The sequence below is a fragment of the Leuresthes tenuis genome, unplaced genomic scaffold, assembly GCF_036924035.1.
Source record: "Leuresthes tenuis unplaced genomic scaffold, fLeuTen1.0.hap1 SCAF_21, whole genome shotgun sequence".
In the NCBI taxonomy this organism is placed as follows: Eukaryota; Metazoa; Chordata; class Actinopteri; order Atheriniformes; family Atherinopsidae; genus Leuresthes; species Leuresthes tenuis.
Genome location: NW_027325375.1, coordinates 29,154,771 through 29,170,675, shown reverse-complemented (window position 1 = coordinate 29,170,675; position 15,905 = coordinate 29,154,771). Strand labels below are relative to the sequence as shown.

At 43.1% G+C, this 15,905-nt stretch overlaps 1 protein-coding gene across 3 annotated transcripts; it reads right to left on the bottom strand.

The window, feature by feature from the left end:
• Positions 1-2,810: 2,810 nt before the first annotated feature.
• Positions 2,811-13,294, bottom strand: mepcea (methylphosphate capping enzyme a). Of its 3 annotated transcripts, none has more exons than XM_072374826.1 (5): positions 12,978-13,294; positions 10,199-12,037; positions 6,244-6,462; positions 6,034-6,157; positions 2,811-5,953 (listed from the first exon to the last, which is right to left on the bottom strand). In XM_072374826.1, exons 2-5 carry the CDS (start codon positions 11,990-11,992, stop codon positions 5,919-5,921), a joined length of 2,172 nt encoding a protein of 723 aa, XP_072230927.1. In that variant the 5' UTR covers positions 11,993-12,037; positions 12,978-13,294; the 3' UTR covers positions 2,811-5,918. The 3 variants fall into 3 exon arrangements, with proteins under 3 accessions (XP_072230927.1, XP_072230928.1, XP_072230929.1); XM_072374827.1 differs by having other exon boundaries at positions 12,935-12,979; XM_072374828.1 differs by lacking the exon at positions 12,978-13,294 and adding an exon at positions 12,699-12,894.
• Positions 13,295-15,905: the final 2,611 nt, after the last annotated feature.

The following is a 15,905-nucleotide window of genomic DNA, read 5'->3' as shown; positions in this document are numbered from 1 at the left end:
CAGTTTTATAACCAAATCCAATTCAGGGAAGCACAGCCAATGTGACGCCACCCAGTAAAAGGCGTGCCGTTCTAAACTGTGCAGGACTTCATTTTATTATTCAACTGGATATTACTGGGCAAGAATCCAAAAGTCCCCATTGATTAGATATAGGCATCACAGGCATGGGTGCTATTTGTAAACAAGGCCCGCTGCATTGTGCTCTGCATTGTCCTCCGGGTCAAATCTTTGTACTCGTCAGGCAGCGCAGCGTGACCAAACTACAAAGAGGTACACCCCCCAAAACCTGTTTACCCGCCTGTCTTCACAAAGCAACAGCTTAAAACGGAAGGTTTTCACAAAATGGACGCGCCGCATTGCTGTGTGTGTTTTCTAAATCAGAGACATTTTGATGCTAATCACCCACAAATACAGTCTCTCTTAAGATCATTCTGTTATTCAGGAAACAGATTAAATGCACCATGTGGTGAAACCAACAACACGTTCACGTCTGGTCTTTCCGGGTTATGTGGTGAAGACAGAAAAGACGGAGAAAGTGGACACTTAAAAAATGTTTCAGTTAATCAATATTTCTGGAACTTCTCGGTCATTTCACGGCATCTTTATTAAGTTGACCTCATTTGACTTTTTAACCACTGCATTGTTGATACGCAGTACTGTTTTTTGGGTCTCGTAGCATCACCCGGAGTCTAATAAACAATCTCTGGGTGTGATCTGGACTGAAGTGTTTCCCTCGGTAACTGTGAGGTGTTTGGATGCTGAAGCAGCACAGAAGCTCCCTCCATCGTGCTTCACACACAGGATGAGGTGAGGCTTCTTCTTTCCCCCAAACAAAGCCTTTCCTGAAGGGCCTTGGATGCTCTCAGAACCAGTGTTTATCAGAGCACTTAATGCAGCAGCTTCCTGTTGCTGCTCTGCATGAAACAGCAGAAACAAGTCTTTGGTTTTCTTCATCTTTGGAAGGTTTGATGAATTATGGACTGATGAGAACAGGACTTTAACATGCTTTGTGCAGCTCTATAAAGCTTCCTCTGAGATGTGATCTAATCTTTCCTCTGCTGAGGGTCGGCTGGATGAGATATTTCTTAAATAAGATCTATTTGTAAGCCTGGCTCAGTCTCCAAGGCCCCGACGTGTAAATATTCCACAGCATTGTTCTGCCAACAAGCCTCACCCCAGCCATGGTATTAACCAGCTGATGAGTTATTTCTGCATTGAAGCTCTTTTAATTTATCCATAAAGGTCTGACTATTAGGCGGCTGCACGGTTGTGTGAGTAGATCTATCATCCCATTGTGGTAAATGAACCTATTCTCCACTTATTTATCACTAAACCTATCTAAATTTAATTGTTTATATTGTTTGGCTGTGCTCTGCTTTGAAAGGCCAGATTATTTAAATCCTTGTTAAGTAATGCTGTGAAGTGTCTTCTGCCTGAAATGTGGCGTCCTGGGTTAAATAAAGGAAGCTGCGGCAGTATGGGGGAAAAACAGAGTGATTCTTAGACTTAAATCTAACTGCAGACAGTATTAACCCGCATTAACCCACACATGATCATGATTGGTTGATCATTAAAAGCAGGATCTGCAGAAGGCTGAGTTTCAAAGAGCAAAACGAACTGAAGAAACCCAGCAAGTCAAGAAATGCCAAAAGACTGAAATGTTAAAAACTGTATTCCTCAAAGGAAGACTGGAAGGGATTTGCATATTTCTCTTCCCTAGGTGTATAATACTGAACGATTTAAGGAATCTGAGTTATTAAAGACCAAGGACATGATGTAAGATGGACTCCTGTGATCTGGTTCCTTCAGCAGGAACCATCATTCAGCAACAACTGGTGAAACCACATGGGGCAGAGCTACTGTGAGAAACCTTCAGAAGCACCCAGTTACAGAGTTACAGTCACAAAATAAAACTTTGCTGTGCACAGAATTAGTCCAACTCTGTCCCGGGGAACTTCTCTCCATACAGACTTCACACCTCTGTCATGGTGGAAAAGCAACATTTGCGACCTTCACGGTGACATTTATTAGTCTATAAAGGCACAACAAGGCAGTCATGGCTAGATTCTGAGTGCATCTGGAAGAAGATGTGTGTCCTGGACAGGCCTCTGCAGTCCTTACCTGTTCCCAATAAGGCAGGGGGGTCAAACTCAAACACACGGAGGGGCAAAACTAAGCCGCGGGCCAGCCTTGATGTTCAAAGAAAAAATATCTACAACTTTTCCTTTCTCTCCAGATATAACAATATAACTTCAGCTTTGCTTAAACATTGCACCAGCAGAGCATTCTGGGATTTGTAGTATTAGCGGTGCATGCTGTCTCCTTTGGTGTAATCTCACAGGCTGAATATACTTAAACTGCGGGTCTGAGTTTGACTTCTATGCAATAAGGAATGTGTGGAGACCCCTCTGTGCCATGACAATAAATTATGACCTTTATCCAGGAAGAATGGGCCAAATAATCTCCTGCAACATGTCACAACTCAGAACATCAAGAAGCAGCAACATTAAAAAGTGCTAAAAGCTTTTTTAAAAGATGCTTTGCAGGCCTGAAATACAAAAGTGGATGTATATGAAATAATGAAACATCTTAGTTTATGGGTAAACTTGCAGCCTGTCGGCAGTGGAATATAAGAAGGGTAAACAGCTGTTAAATATGCTCTCTGTAATCTTTGGACTGCAGGTGTGTCTTTTACGATCGCGTTGACCATTAAAGGGTCATGACTGTTTTTTCCTCAATGAGCACATAATACGGATGCCATCTCAAAATGAACTCTGTAAAGGTGCTGTGAGAGCAAATACTGAGCCACCAAAAATCCAGAATCAGTTTAATCAATTAAAAGGTCAAACACAGAAACATTCAGATATATCTTGTTGTTCAGAGGCATCAAAATGAAAAGTTTCCCTGATAGGGGCAAATGTACCAAACTCGTTTTTCCCTCTTCTTTAAAGAAAATCCATTCTAGGAAATTTAAGGTACATGTAAATCATCAAAAAACCCGAAAAAATATTAAAAAAGAATAAAAAAAACAAGTCAAATTTCCATGTTTCATATCAGTGCAAATTCAAAATGAAAAGGTGATATTCAGTGCCTTTTAAAACCACGCGCCCCCTGAGTTTATGCATTTGTTGTGCCCGACAGAATCAAATCTTTTTCAGGTATTTTATCTGCTTTCAGTTCGGAATAAGCGGCCTCAGAGTTTTATTGCATCTCTACCAAACCATTACCTCATCTAATGCAGCTCAACATTCATAATCAGGTTGTAGCTCCAGGTTTTTAGTCATAAGTCAACACAGAACACTTAAATCTGTGGAATTGTGCGCCAAACTTCTGCTGTTTTAAGCAGGATTAATCAACTATCTGCATAATTTGAAGATAAACACCTGTTTATCTCAGCCAGGTGACCAGATTTCCTCTCCCTGTAACGGGCCAAAATGAACAGGGACAGGACTTTTACTGTAAGTTATCTTGGTGCATTAAGCTGTTCGCTCTGCAGCAAACGCACACGATGTCTCACCTTCGATCCGACTCCAGCCAACAGGGCGGCATTAAGTAAAAATTGCATAGACTCACACTTTGCACGACTACAACCTGAATATGAGCTTGGAGCATTAGCAGTTTCACCTCCCACTGGCATTAAAACCTGCCAAAATGAGGGCTTTCGTTCGTCTTACACTGTAAAATAATTGTGCATAATTCAGTTTAATACAAATTACACCAGCTTAGCACAACTTGTGTAAAACTTTGAGGGGAGTAGAAATTGTTTATAAAGCACTGTATATGACAACGTGATTTCTCATGCTTTTGCTCGGATGGCTGGACTTATAAGTCAAGCGTACTGGGCTAAAATCTATCTAGATACCACCGCTTAGACGTTAAGGTGCAATCTTTAACATCAGTGGCAAAGCACAAACTAACTTTAAACAAGTTGATTACACGAAATGCAAGAGAGACAACATCTGTTTAGGATGCAAAAATCAAAAAATGTCCTTGAAGTTACAGCAGTGGGTTGATCTAAGCCCGAGAGTCCGATTGTCTTAGCTTAGCATAAAGTGTGATCTGATGGGCCAACATGTAGCTTCGTCCTGTTCCACCTCAAAGAAACAGCGAGAGAAAAGAGGCTGAAGAGATGAAAAATATGTCAAACGAAGGGAAATGAGATCGCACAGACACCAGCACTCCATTCAGACGCTTTATCAAAAATAAAAAACAAAATAAAGCCCTAATCTAACATCCATGTGCCTGCCAGGACAGAACAGAGAACAATGTACACATTCATTTGTTGTTACAAAGCTGGATTATCAATTTGTTTTAGGACAAAAGTAAAAGTGAACGATTGGCAGCAAACATCTGAAGAAAAACACCAAAATTACAAAAAGCAGTTTATGAACTCAACAATATCAAAATAAAATTTGCAAACTTATTTACATTGATCAGGTAACGAAATAGAAACACCAGCCACCGTTTCCTACCCACGAATGGCAAAAATCAATGAGCCGCAACGAGCCACTTAGAGCAAAAGGCTGGAGACGAGCCGAGCGTGGTCACAGAAACCGACCGCTGGACCTCAGGGAGCCACCTCAGGGTGGCAGTCGAATGGAGAGAAGACTCGGAACATTTTGGCAGCGCTTCAGTACAAACAGCATAAACGTATCTAAATCTGGTTAAAAAGAAGATCGCATGGATGTTTTTTTAAAAACAAACTATCCGTTGCTGTTCGGCCTCGCAGGAGTTACATCCAGCTCCAAAAAGAGACACCGGAGCTGTTGGAATTCATCCCCGACCCAAAGAAAACGATCAAACTTCCTACGAGCTGCTTCCCTTTGTGCCCGCCTCAGGAGAGACGTCGAGCCACACAGAAGACACGACTATGGCTTCACTGTCCGGACAGCTGCAGGCGGAGGTTTAGTCCAAAGCAGCGCAAAAACAAAATGTCAAAGAACACTTCGTGTGTTTCCTAAATGGCTGCTTGTAGAGAGAATCGATTTCTCCACTTAACCTTACAGCTCTGAGGTCTCCACCAGCTGCGAAGGTCGGGAAGCGTCTCGGGGTCTAATGTTTCAACATCAGGGTCAACTGCTGGTTTAGATTCAGAGTTATTTTTATTCCTCTTTGAGTTTCTCATTACGCCAATTTCAAAATGCAGAGTCGCGTATTTTGACAGATTCATTCAGATTCTGCCAAAAACAGGGTTGGAAGATGGGACGCATTCACCAGCCTTCAGTCCTGCACCAACTGCCCTTAACCATGTTAAAACCACCAGAATATGTGCATTTTTACGCTCGCTTACAGGGTTTTAAGGCTTAAAACATGGTGCAAAAGTCTAACCAGCAAGGTGGGATTTCTATGCACCGTCTGACACAGAGTAAAACACTTAACCAGCACTTTATTGTGACATTTCAGCAGGCTCCCTGTATAACGGCCACGCAGCAGTTCTGTAGATGCTGTAGATGCAACACAAACTTGATGAATATAACCATCTCCGGCTCGTTAACACCCTCTGAATCAGTCTGCTCATTCGCCCAAGCCTAATATGTATTATGTATAGTGATGTGGCTGCACACGACAATGTTATGAAGGCAGTGATGGATGGCCAAAGATATTGAAACAGAAGTCATTGTGTTATTCTGGGGCGTCATTAACACTCGGATAGTTCAAGGAAATAATCAGATGAGCTCATCCTGCCAAACTCCAGCTTCACGTCATACTTTTTAAAGTATCTGTAGTCATGTTGGAGCTCATCTTTACTTTATTGAATCCACTTTTGGTCCCATTTTTTCTTTTCTGTAGAGTTCCAGCTTCAGCATCAAGCGCTAACTGTTGAGGATGAGTCCTCGCAGTCCAGTGCAGGCTGCTGGCCTGAATGAACGGTGGTAGATTAGGCTACTCACATTCAGCGCTGTCCAAGGCAGAAGAGGTCATTTGTGATAAACGTAGATTGGCCTCTGAAAACCTGTGACCATGGAAAATAAAGTTAACGTCTTTCAGGTGACATTTGAGAAGAACTGGAGTAACTCGGCTGCACTTTTTTACCTCTTACTGAACACTTGGGGGCCTCGAGGTGCTCAAAGCTGGTGAAGCCCACCTCACTGGTAAGATATGACGAAAACTGGTCGGGTTTGAGCCGGATGCTGTGAAAATTCCTGTTAATGTTATCCTGTTAAGGTAAGAAAGATGGAAAATATTAGTTATACTTCAGCCAAACAACCGAGCCTCATCGCGGCGCTCATCTCGGCTTCTTACCGTCAGCTTCTTCCTCCTCACATAAGAGTCCCAGGGCTGCGGCTCCAAGATGAACCTGCCCCCGGGACGGAGGTGTCTGTAAACTCGCTTGAAGAGCCGCTTGAGACCACCGTCTCCCCAGTTCAGGTGAACCCATTTGGTGACGCTGAGGCACAGTATCACGTCATACTCTGGCCTCTGGGTCAAAAGAAGATTATCGTTGTCCAGTATATAATTGGCCTGAAGGAGAGAGTAATACAAACTTTTTTTTAGTGCAGTTCAGTGGTCCAGCTGGAACAAGGCAAAGCCTTTTAAAGGAACATTAGCACAGCAGGGCTGCAGGCAAGAAAAGGCTTAATAAAGATGCTTTGACTCACTAAGTGTTACTCTGGAGTTTATTGCACAGCAGAGAGGAGAAATGCACATGTGAACCTATGAATGCAGCATTCAATGTTTCACAGACACCCGAAAAACACTTAAATGCATCCAATAATTATGCAGAAACTAATTATTTTATGTAACAACTAGTTTTACTGCTGCTCTATAAGAACATTTTACTTTTAAATACTATATTAATCCTGTGTGCAGCATCAGAAAAATAATCTGTTGTAATAATTAGTTCATCGTTTTAAAGGGACTTATCGGATTTAAAATAAAATAAAAGATTCAAATCAGCCGACTGAAAACACTCAAACGTGGAAATATTAAGCCGCCCAACGTGAGCAAAAATGTATTTAAAACCCGTTGCTGAAAGTGTGGAAAAGGGTGAGGAGGAGGGACAGAAAGGAAACTTTAGTGGGAACAAAGTTGGGCAAACTGGATAATCAGAACGGGAACAAGAAACCTGGTATAATCCTCAGTGTCGGGGATCCAATCACAAATGCACAGCTTTAAGTAGGTCGGTGCACAACTGGCATTAATCTATATGCTCATTAAGACGTGGCCTAAGGCCCCGTTCACACCGGGTATTAATCAGTGTCCTGGGTGACCTACAGTAACATAAGCCACACCCTCGTAATGTTAAAAAGAAAATCCATTTTGTGCTTGTACAGGTCGCACCGGACTATAAACCGCAGGTGTCCACATTGTAATATGAGATATTGACACAGAAAGATGTTACACGCGAGGATTTTTAAATTTTAATTAAATGCGTAGGGTAACATAAAGAAATACAAACTGAAAATGCTTTTTTCCCGAACAGTGCCTGTAACACGATGGTTTTAACTTAAATACCTATCGTTAACGCACAAATACGTGGCTTAAATGCTTTTTTTTTTTTTAAGACCGTAGCCTACCAGGAAAAGTCATTGATTCAATTTAAAACCTGCATCATGTGCATTACTTCGTTTGTTTTCCATGTTGAGGACGAGTACAAATGACCGAATTACAGTACTTTAACAGTGTAAGTCTGTTTGATTTATCGTACAATTTCATTGGATCGCTGTGAACTATTTTATTGGTGGAATGTTACAGGCAAAATGTTTTTGGCGGCATGAAAAGACAAAAAGAAAAAGAAAAACATATTAGCTGCACCGTATTATAAGCCGCGGTGCTCAAAGCCTGGGAAAAAAGGAGCGTCTTATAGTCTTAAATATACGGTAATTACATGGACAGCACCACAGGTGTGATGGACTGAGGACGCATTCACATTCGATCCCTCGGGCCACTTTCTAAGGAGGGTCTAAAATGCATTTGTTTAGCAGTCTGAACGCAGATGTTCCCACCAGGATGTGTTCTCGTTCTCTCAGCTCTCCGGAATAAATGCCTTCTGGGTGTAACAATAGAAGGGAAAGTCCTGCTCATCTTTAAATGTTCAATTTGTCCCAGCGAACAGCTGATGGCCCGTTAAAGCTTCAGTGTGTGTGTCCTTCTTAGATAAGGTGTGCCGTCAGATAACAAATCATTTACTGGATACTTCCTCACTTCTCTCATATCCTGCCTGGTGCAGAACAAGAACTAATGGTAAATAATCCTGGAATAAATGCATCTCAGCCTGAATAAAGGGAAATGCAGCTACTTCATGTGGTTGTGGTTACAGAAATATCTGCTGATATCCTTTTTGTGCTGATCTCACACGTTTTTACACCTGGTGTGAACCAACATATTTAGATCTGCTCGCCCCGGACGTATTTTCATCCCAAACGAGTGCAGGCATCAATATTCAGACACCAGGACATTTCAGTTTCATCTGAACATGTCAGCAAATAAATATATGTACATAAAATCAAAGGAGCATAAAACAAACTGATTAGCAAAGCTCAGCTCACTGAACACAGAAGCTTTTAAACGCTGCTATTTCCATTTTTATTCAGCGTCTGAAACAAAAAAAAAAAGCCTGACACACATCATTAAAGCAACTTCGCTGCCTGTAAACGATCCACTGGCTGCATGCACCCAATCAGCGGGAACACAGCCACCTTCTGGTTCTTCCGTGTTAAATCTAAACACAGATTTTGAAGAGTAGAAGCTTTTAATATCGGAGCTATAAAAATGCTAAAAGGCGAATCCCAGGACAGGTTCGGGGCTTTGGTGCCACACTCACAGGTGCTTCAAACCAGGTCTGAGCAGAGCCAGCATGAATCTGCTTAATGATACGAGGAAGCCTTCATCCTAATAACCACCTAAACAGCGTGGAATCTACTATTACCAGCCAGACTCTCTGCTATGATGTATACACACAGACTGAGGGCTTCTGCATCTTGTTTGCAGTCGCCGTGGATTAGTTTGTGGAACAAACAGTACACATCCAGCCATTTTACCCTCAAATCCAGGTCTCAGGCATTTCAGTGATTTACAGAACGAGCTCTGTGCTATGCAGCCATTACGTCTAATAGCCAAACGGAGGAGGGAGCGATTGATTTCATTCAGAAGCACTATACTGCGTGCATCCAACCAATTCATGTAGCTGCAAGACACAAAGACTGAAGATGATCTGAAAAGCAGTGAAAATATGACAAAATACTTCAACTGAGGGGTTATTTCTAACCTATTCATTATCAAGAGAAGTTTTGTCATGTGTTGGCCAGAAGAATTGCTTCAAGTCACACGTTCTTAAGAGGAAAAAGCAACAGAAACTTTCTTAGTAAGACGGTGTGTCCTAAAGCAGGAACTCAAAGTGTTCAATGAGGAGGCGACGAATCCACTAACTCACAGCATGAGCTCCCACCTTGGCTGGAAACTAGCATACAAGTCTGTGGAACTCTACCTGAGGGATAAAACATCATATTCATTCAAAAGATACCCCCCGTGTTGGTGTTTTTAATGATATTGGCTGAAAATCTCCCACAGATGTTAATTTGTGCTGACATCTGCTGCCTGATTCGCGTTATTCTAATTCTCAGACCGTTCAGGGACCCCTCGTGCTCCGAGGATGTGGACTTTGTCATCCTGGTGGGGTCCAATCTCCAATCCCATCAGGAAAGAAACTTATTGTAATCAAAGTGGTCGTGCAGAAGGATCAAATGTCCCAAAATGCCGAACCTGACCCTGGGTTCAAGTTTTTCAGCCTTTTTGTCAATTAACTAAATCAGAAAATGATTTAGTTTTAGTTTTAGTCTTTATCACCAAGAGGTTTCTTTATAAATTAGTGATATATAATCCCTACCATATTAACATAAAGGAGGAAACATCTACACTGAAGAAGTTAAGAGTCTATGAATGCTATTATAGTCGTGAGCAATTCATAACAGCCATTACAGAGTTGACTTCCTCCTGCAGGCTTTAGTTTAGATATGATGCACCCCCGCTTTCTGTGTGCTTCCACAGTATCCGACCTATTTATGTGCAAAAAGATCAGCATTAGGTCCAAGAGAGTTCATGGGCGCACAAATAATAAGTCTCATATAAAGTCAATCATCTCAGAATATGCCGCATATTCTTAAAAACGATGCTTCAAACTGTTTATCGAGTAAAATGGAGATCTTACAGGCATTAGCAGCATCTGTTCTCCATAAATACGATGTTAGGCACATCTTACCTTGATGAAGGACACGTTGGAAGGGAACTCTCCAGGCTGGGCGGTGGAGGATTCTGTCAGCGGGGGTGCAGCGATGGGTCCCCTGGAGATTCGCAGGGAGACCGGAAACGAGCTGCTTACAGAGCGATCAGCAGGGGGTGCATCACAATCTCCTGGCTCTGTTTTGCTGCCCTGCCTCTGGGCTCCCTTCTCCTCTGTGTGACAGGAGTCATTGTCATTTACAGCCTCTGCAGGGCCACTTTGTCCTTTCCCCGCGTTCCCATTTTCACCCCTGCTCCCGGCTTCATTGTGCTTCTTTTCCGTGGCTTCCTGACTCTCAGTCCCACTCTTCTCCTCCTGTTTAGAAGACTTCTTGGCCTGCATCGCATGCCTGGCCTCTTGGGTCTGCAGCTCAGACAGATAATGCCTGATGTTCTTCCGAGCTGCATGTACCAGACCACTGTCTATATCAAGGCCCAATATGCGTGCAGGTCTGAACATTTTGGCGATATAGAGCGTCAGGTGACCCGAGTTGCAGCCCAAGTCCAGAACATCTTTACCTTCAAACCACCCTCGGTGCAGCACTCGTATACGGGGGTCTTCGCTACAACCGGGGTTGCGGTAGCCGTAATACTTGTTGTAGTTCCCATACTGGAACTTCTTCTGGTGCTTATTTGGCTGACTGTGGGGGTGCTGGTTCTGGCGAAATCCGGGGCCAGTTTTGGAACCGCTTCTTGGTGTGTGAAAGTAACTTCTCTGGCCCCCTGTGCCACAGCTCCTGTCCCCAGATGCGGACTTATTAATGGGCGTGGAGTGAACGACGGGGGGCTCCATCCTGCCGGAGTTGCGCCTCCGCTTGCGTCTGCCTGTGTGCTGCGGTCCCCCTGACAGGGAAGAGCTGGTGTCCTCCACAGATACAGAAGTCATCTCCTCCTTACAGCTGGCTGAGCTGTCAGCGGTGTGCTCATGCGAATCTCCCGGGACGCTTGACAGACAGTCGGACTCTTTGGAGGAATCTAGTGCAGAACACGAACCCAGCAGCCCTGGAAGCTGCGTGGAGCTGATAGTTTTGACCTCACTTTTACCTGATTCTGAGAGGTTTGTCTGTGTGGCTGAAATGCCGCTCCCACCTCCTCCTCCTGCTCCTCCTGCCCCTCCTCCTCCATGATGTCTGTTGCGGTGTCTTTTCCTCCCACCACTTTTGAAGGGAGACACCAAAAAGCTGCCGTCTGCTATCCCGCTGTTCAGGTTCAGTGGATCCGTGATGTCCCTGGGGATGAGAATCTCAACAGGGTCTCGACTCTTTGCTGGCAGCGGGGAGGATTTTGGCGTCTCTGCATTCAGTGCCTTGTTCACCTCCTCGTCCAGCAGGCTGTTAAGATTCAGCGGGTCAAAAATATTGCCACCCAAGAGGAAGTTGGTCGGCAGGACGGAGTCACTTTCAGAGTTGGCCCTTCGTCTTCTTTTGCCAGTTGACGGATGTTTGAAACTAGAATTTGCTGTGTAGCGCCGTTTTGTTAGTTTGGTTTGTTGTTGTTGTTGTTGTTGTGGTTTGGATTGCTGGAAGCTGTTCCTTCGACTGATGTTGTTTTCGTTCCCTCTGGCTCTCTGACCGGCACCGTCCGTGCTGGTGTGTTTCGGTGAGGCTGCAGAGTCGAGGACCGGACAAGCAGCCGCACAGTCCGGGGTGGCTGCCTCACCCTCCATCATCACAGACACACTGCTGTAGCCTCCAGTGCAATCTGAGAGCTGCAGGGGTGACGTCGAGCTGGCCTGCGGACTGCCAGTTTTTGCAGTTTCCTCATCAACAGACATCTTTTGTTTCCAGAGCAGATAAAGACATTGAAGTTTTGTATGGGTCTGAAAGTAAAAGAAAACCGTTGTTAAATGAGAAAGAAATGACCCTCTGACCTCTGATGATAAATTAAAATATAATTAACAAAGTTATTCAAACAAAGTCCTTTCAGGATACTTGAAATTAGGATTACAATGATATAAAAGAATAATTCAGTTGTTTAAAAATACTATTTGTGAGCTTAAAACCTTTAACATATTTTGTTAAAAGCAGTACTCTCAGGTCATTAAAACAGAATTTAGAAGTATTAAAACTACATTACATGTTTGTGTGAAATAATGGATTACATTATTGATTACAATGGTTTAAATGTAATTTGTTCTCAGCTACTGGCTGCGTTTCAATGTAATCTGATTCAACATTGGCAACGGTGCACACTCAGGTCTTAGGTCAATAAGTAGTCAAAAGTTGGCCAGAATTAAGACTGGGTTCTCCAGGACTCTGGGGAGTCCAGACACCTTCACTCCAAGGCTCACAAACAACAACAATAATCTTCATAGTTGGATTAACTGCATAAAACAACCATTTACTCCCAGCTGTCTTTTCCTCACACAGTATCACATGTACAGCAAAATAACCCCCGTTAGAGGCAATATATGTAGGACTAAAACCAGAAGCAGCTCGGTAACCTGACATCTGAAGAGTGCTTACTCAGGGGTTACTGACCTGAAAAGTTTGAGAGTCTCTGTGTTGGACAGTTGCCTTGTTAGCAAGCTAGCTGCTAGCTTCCATACCGCGGGCCAGAGCACCGAAACGTCGAGTCAACGTTCGGCAGCAGTCGGGCCAAACAGCGGCATTAGATAAAAAGCCAAATAGCCACAGCGATATCCCGCCGCCCGATTCCCACTAAAACCGTGAGTCACGCTTCTGGAAGTGTTACTATCTCCCAGATGGCCACCTACCCGCGTGCAGTCAGCAGTGCAACCATCAAAATAACAGTCTCACCTCGCAGTTCAGTTCTCCCCGCCTCCGGCCGGACTGTCGCTACCCCGAACTCCCTCCGCTCGAGCTAACGTTAGCTTAGCTAGCACACAAGTGTCTCCACATCAACACAACAGTGCAAAGAAACGCGCGCACACGCACGGCGCGGATATTCCGTGCAGGTCTGCGCGCGGTAAAGGGTCCTCTGTCCCCCAGAGTGCCTCGTCGACTTCTTCAGTCAACTCTAGTCGGCCAGTGTCAGACAGGTTGGTGAATAAATTATTCCATTCGCTGGAAGAGTCGGCATGGCGGCGCATCCGGGCTCCGAGCTGTAGCTCAGTGTGACTGGGGCGGAGATCTGAGACTCCAGCCCGCAAGGTGGTGAGAAGTCCAGACTCGTTCTCCCACATGACAGTTATCAAGTTCATTATTATTAGTCATTATTTGGTCAGATGCTAAGTGAGGGCACAGCATAGACAAATTATTGTTATTAATATAATGGATAAATCACTCAAACTCAGCTAATTACCCACTTATTAATGTTTCCATGAAGTCTTAATGCAGTTGCTTTAGATATCCGGATATAACCTTAAAACATCTCCAGGTTGTATAAAAGCCTAATAAGAAAACCAATTTATGTAAAGAGAAAAATATGTCCTGGTTTTATAAGCCTGTTTATCCATGAAAGTGGTCTAATATTATACATTTTTAAGTGTTAAAAGTTTGTGAGCCTTAGCTTTCTTTAACTAAATGTTTCCTACAATTGAGGATTAGCCCTATTAATCATCCATCCATTTTCTATACCCGCTTAATCCAACTGTAGGCTCGCGGGGGGTTGGAGCCTATTCCAGCGGTCATTAATCAACTTAGGGGACATTTACCCCGTTGTTCTGTGGAGAATACCCTCACATGTGGGTTGTTTGTGAGTTTTCTCTCATGAACTCCTAAAGTCAGGTCCTTCCACAACGTTTCCATGGGATTAATGTTCGTTCTTTGGTGAAACAACTTGCCATTATCTTGCTTTGTGACATATCTTTCTTTCTTTTGATACTTTCACAGACACCAGTCCTCATATTTTCCTTTAAATTCCCTTTATTATGTTCGAATTCATTGTTCTACCACAAATGACAGACCAGCCTGCGCCCCAGTCAGCAAAAACATTGCTCACAGGATCACTTTATTTCAAAGATTGCGGTGTTTCCCCTTTTCCAAACAACACATTTGACATTTTTCCAACTGCCCCCTTGCTTATCCATGTGAGCTTCATCAACATATCTCTGGGGCAGCAATGCTCTTCTTGAATTGGCCTTTTGTTACTTAGAAATTAATCTGGGTTCCCGATCAACGACACCATTACACACTCTTTGAGGCGGTCTTTGTTGGTCTTGGCGAGGAGAACACTTGAACCCTTTTTTTCCAGTAGAGCATCAACATCTATTTCACTGTGAACCCTTTATTTATGCCATGTCACTTTTAAATAAACTGCTAATAATTAAGGTGTTTTTACCTTCATCCCTCATATATATGTGTCATATTAGATCATTTCCCACCATAGATAACTGACCTGGTATATTATATATATTTTTTTGCATTATGCACAGGTGGTTTCCTCTTTAGAGTAACTTCAGGCTTCATCTGGAACATATTTCATCTATGACTGTATCTAAGAGTTCAGATATATAATTCATGTTGCCGTCATTGGGCCTTGATATTCATTCATTCATTTTCTATACCCACTTATTCCAGTTCTGGGTTGGGGGTGGGGGTGGAGCCTATCCCAGCTGTCATTGGGCGAGAGGCGGCGTGCACCCTGGACAGGTCGCCACACAGAGACAAACGAGACGCACTTAAGGACATTTTAGAAGTAGTTAACTTAAGTTAACCTAACATGCACATCTTTGCACGGTGGGAGGAAGCCGTGTGTGGCACAGAAAGGCAACAGCTGGGAATCAAACCTGGAACCCTCTGCTGTGAGGCGGCGGTGCTAACCAGCAGCCCTATAATTACGGATTAAAATCCTTCGCATAAATGCATCTTCCAGCTGATACAGGACCCTTACAGTCTGCCAGATAAGCCTGTAACTTGGCTCCTCTGACACGTGTTTATAGTAAGACTAATTTTAGACTTTTTGCAGATGTAGCAAAGTGGATTCTCTTTTTCTTCACAGCAACACATCCGCAGACTGGGTTTGGAAGATATTTAGTCATTAAATTTGCAACATTTACATGGCTTAAAGCCTGTTTCTTTGTAATCTGAATTATATCTTCATTGGCATTCTGTTGGTGTGAAATCAAAGTGTGAGGGTGGCAGAAATGTGAGAGTTAGGTTCCACATGGACATTGTAGAAGATCTGGTATATAATATATAATGGTATATAATAATGATAAAGGCGAGGCACTGAAGGTGAATGGAGAAAACATATTTTAATCAACAGATACGACATAAAAACTTCACAGGTTGATTCGATTTACACAATGTATTGTCTTGTTTTATGAAATGTAAATGTTCAAATATGCTAATTAGGTGTTTTATTTCTATACGAGTGCACGTTTTGTATAGATTCCCTGAACAGAAGTCAGAATATTGGACAAAGTCGGGTTTTAAATGTCTTTTTATGTCGTTTATAAATCAGAAACTACTGTAAACGTCCCCAAAAGGAATAATCGTTGTCAGAAGAACATGTGGAATGAATCCCACCTTGAACAGGAGATGTTACACGAGTCAAACTGGAGAGTTTAGTGTATATACGAGTGAAAAAACTAATTGAACTATGGGAAAGTTTGAGTGCAGCAGAGAGAGTTGTGGTAAAATCGCTCTGAATGCATCAGCTTGTTGTTGTCGTTGGGCGGTAACACAGCTCAACTCTCCATATGTTCCTTTGGCCATGACTGAAAGATTCACATCAAACGTCCTCACAGCTTATCTTTTTCCATCTGTCAGCGCTCTGTGATC

Excerpts from the sequence above, each read along its gene's own strand:
- mepcea (XM_072374826.1), bottom strand. The coding sequence starts at position 11,992 with ATGTCTGTTGATGAGGAAACTGCAAAAACTGGCAGTCCGCAGGCCAGC. Across the intron at positions 6,158-6,243 it reads TGAGGAGGAAGAAGCTGACG|GATAACATTAACAGGAATTT; the intron begins GTAAGAAGCCGA and ends TTACCTTAACAG. Across the intron at positions 5,954-6,033 it reads CCCCAAGTGTTCAGTAAGAG|GTTTTCAGAGGCCAATCTAC; the intron begins GTAAAAAAGTGC and ends CCATGGTCACAG.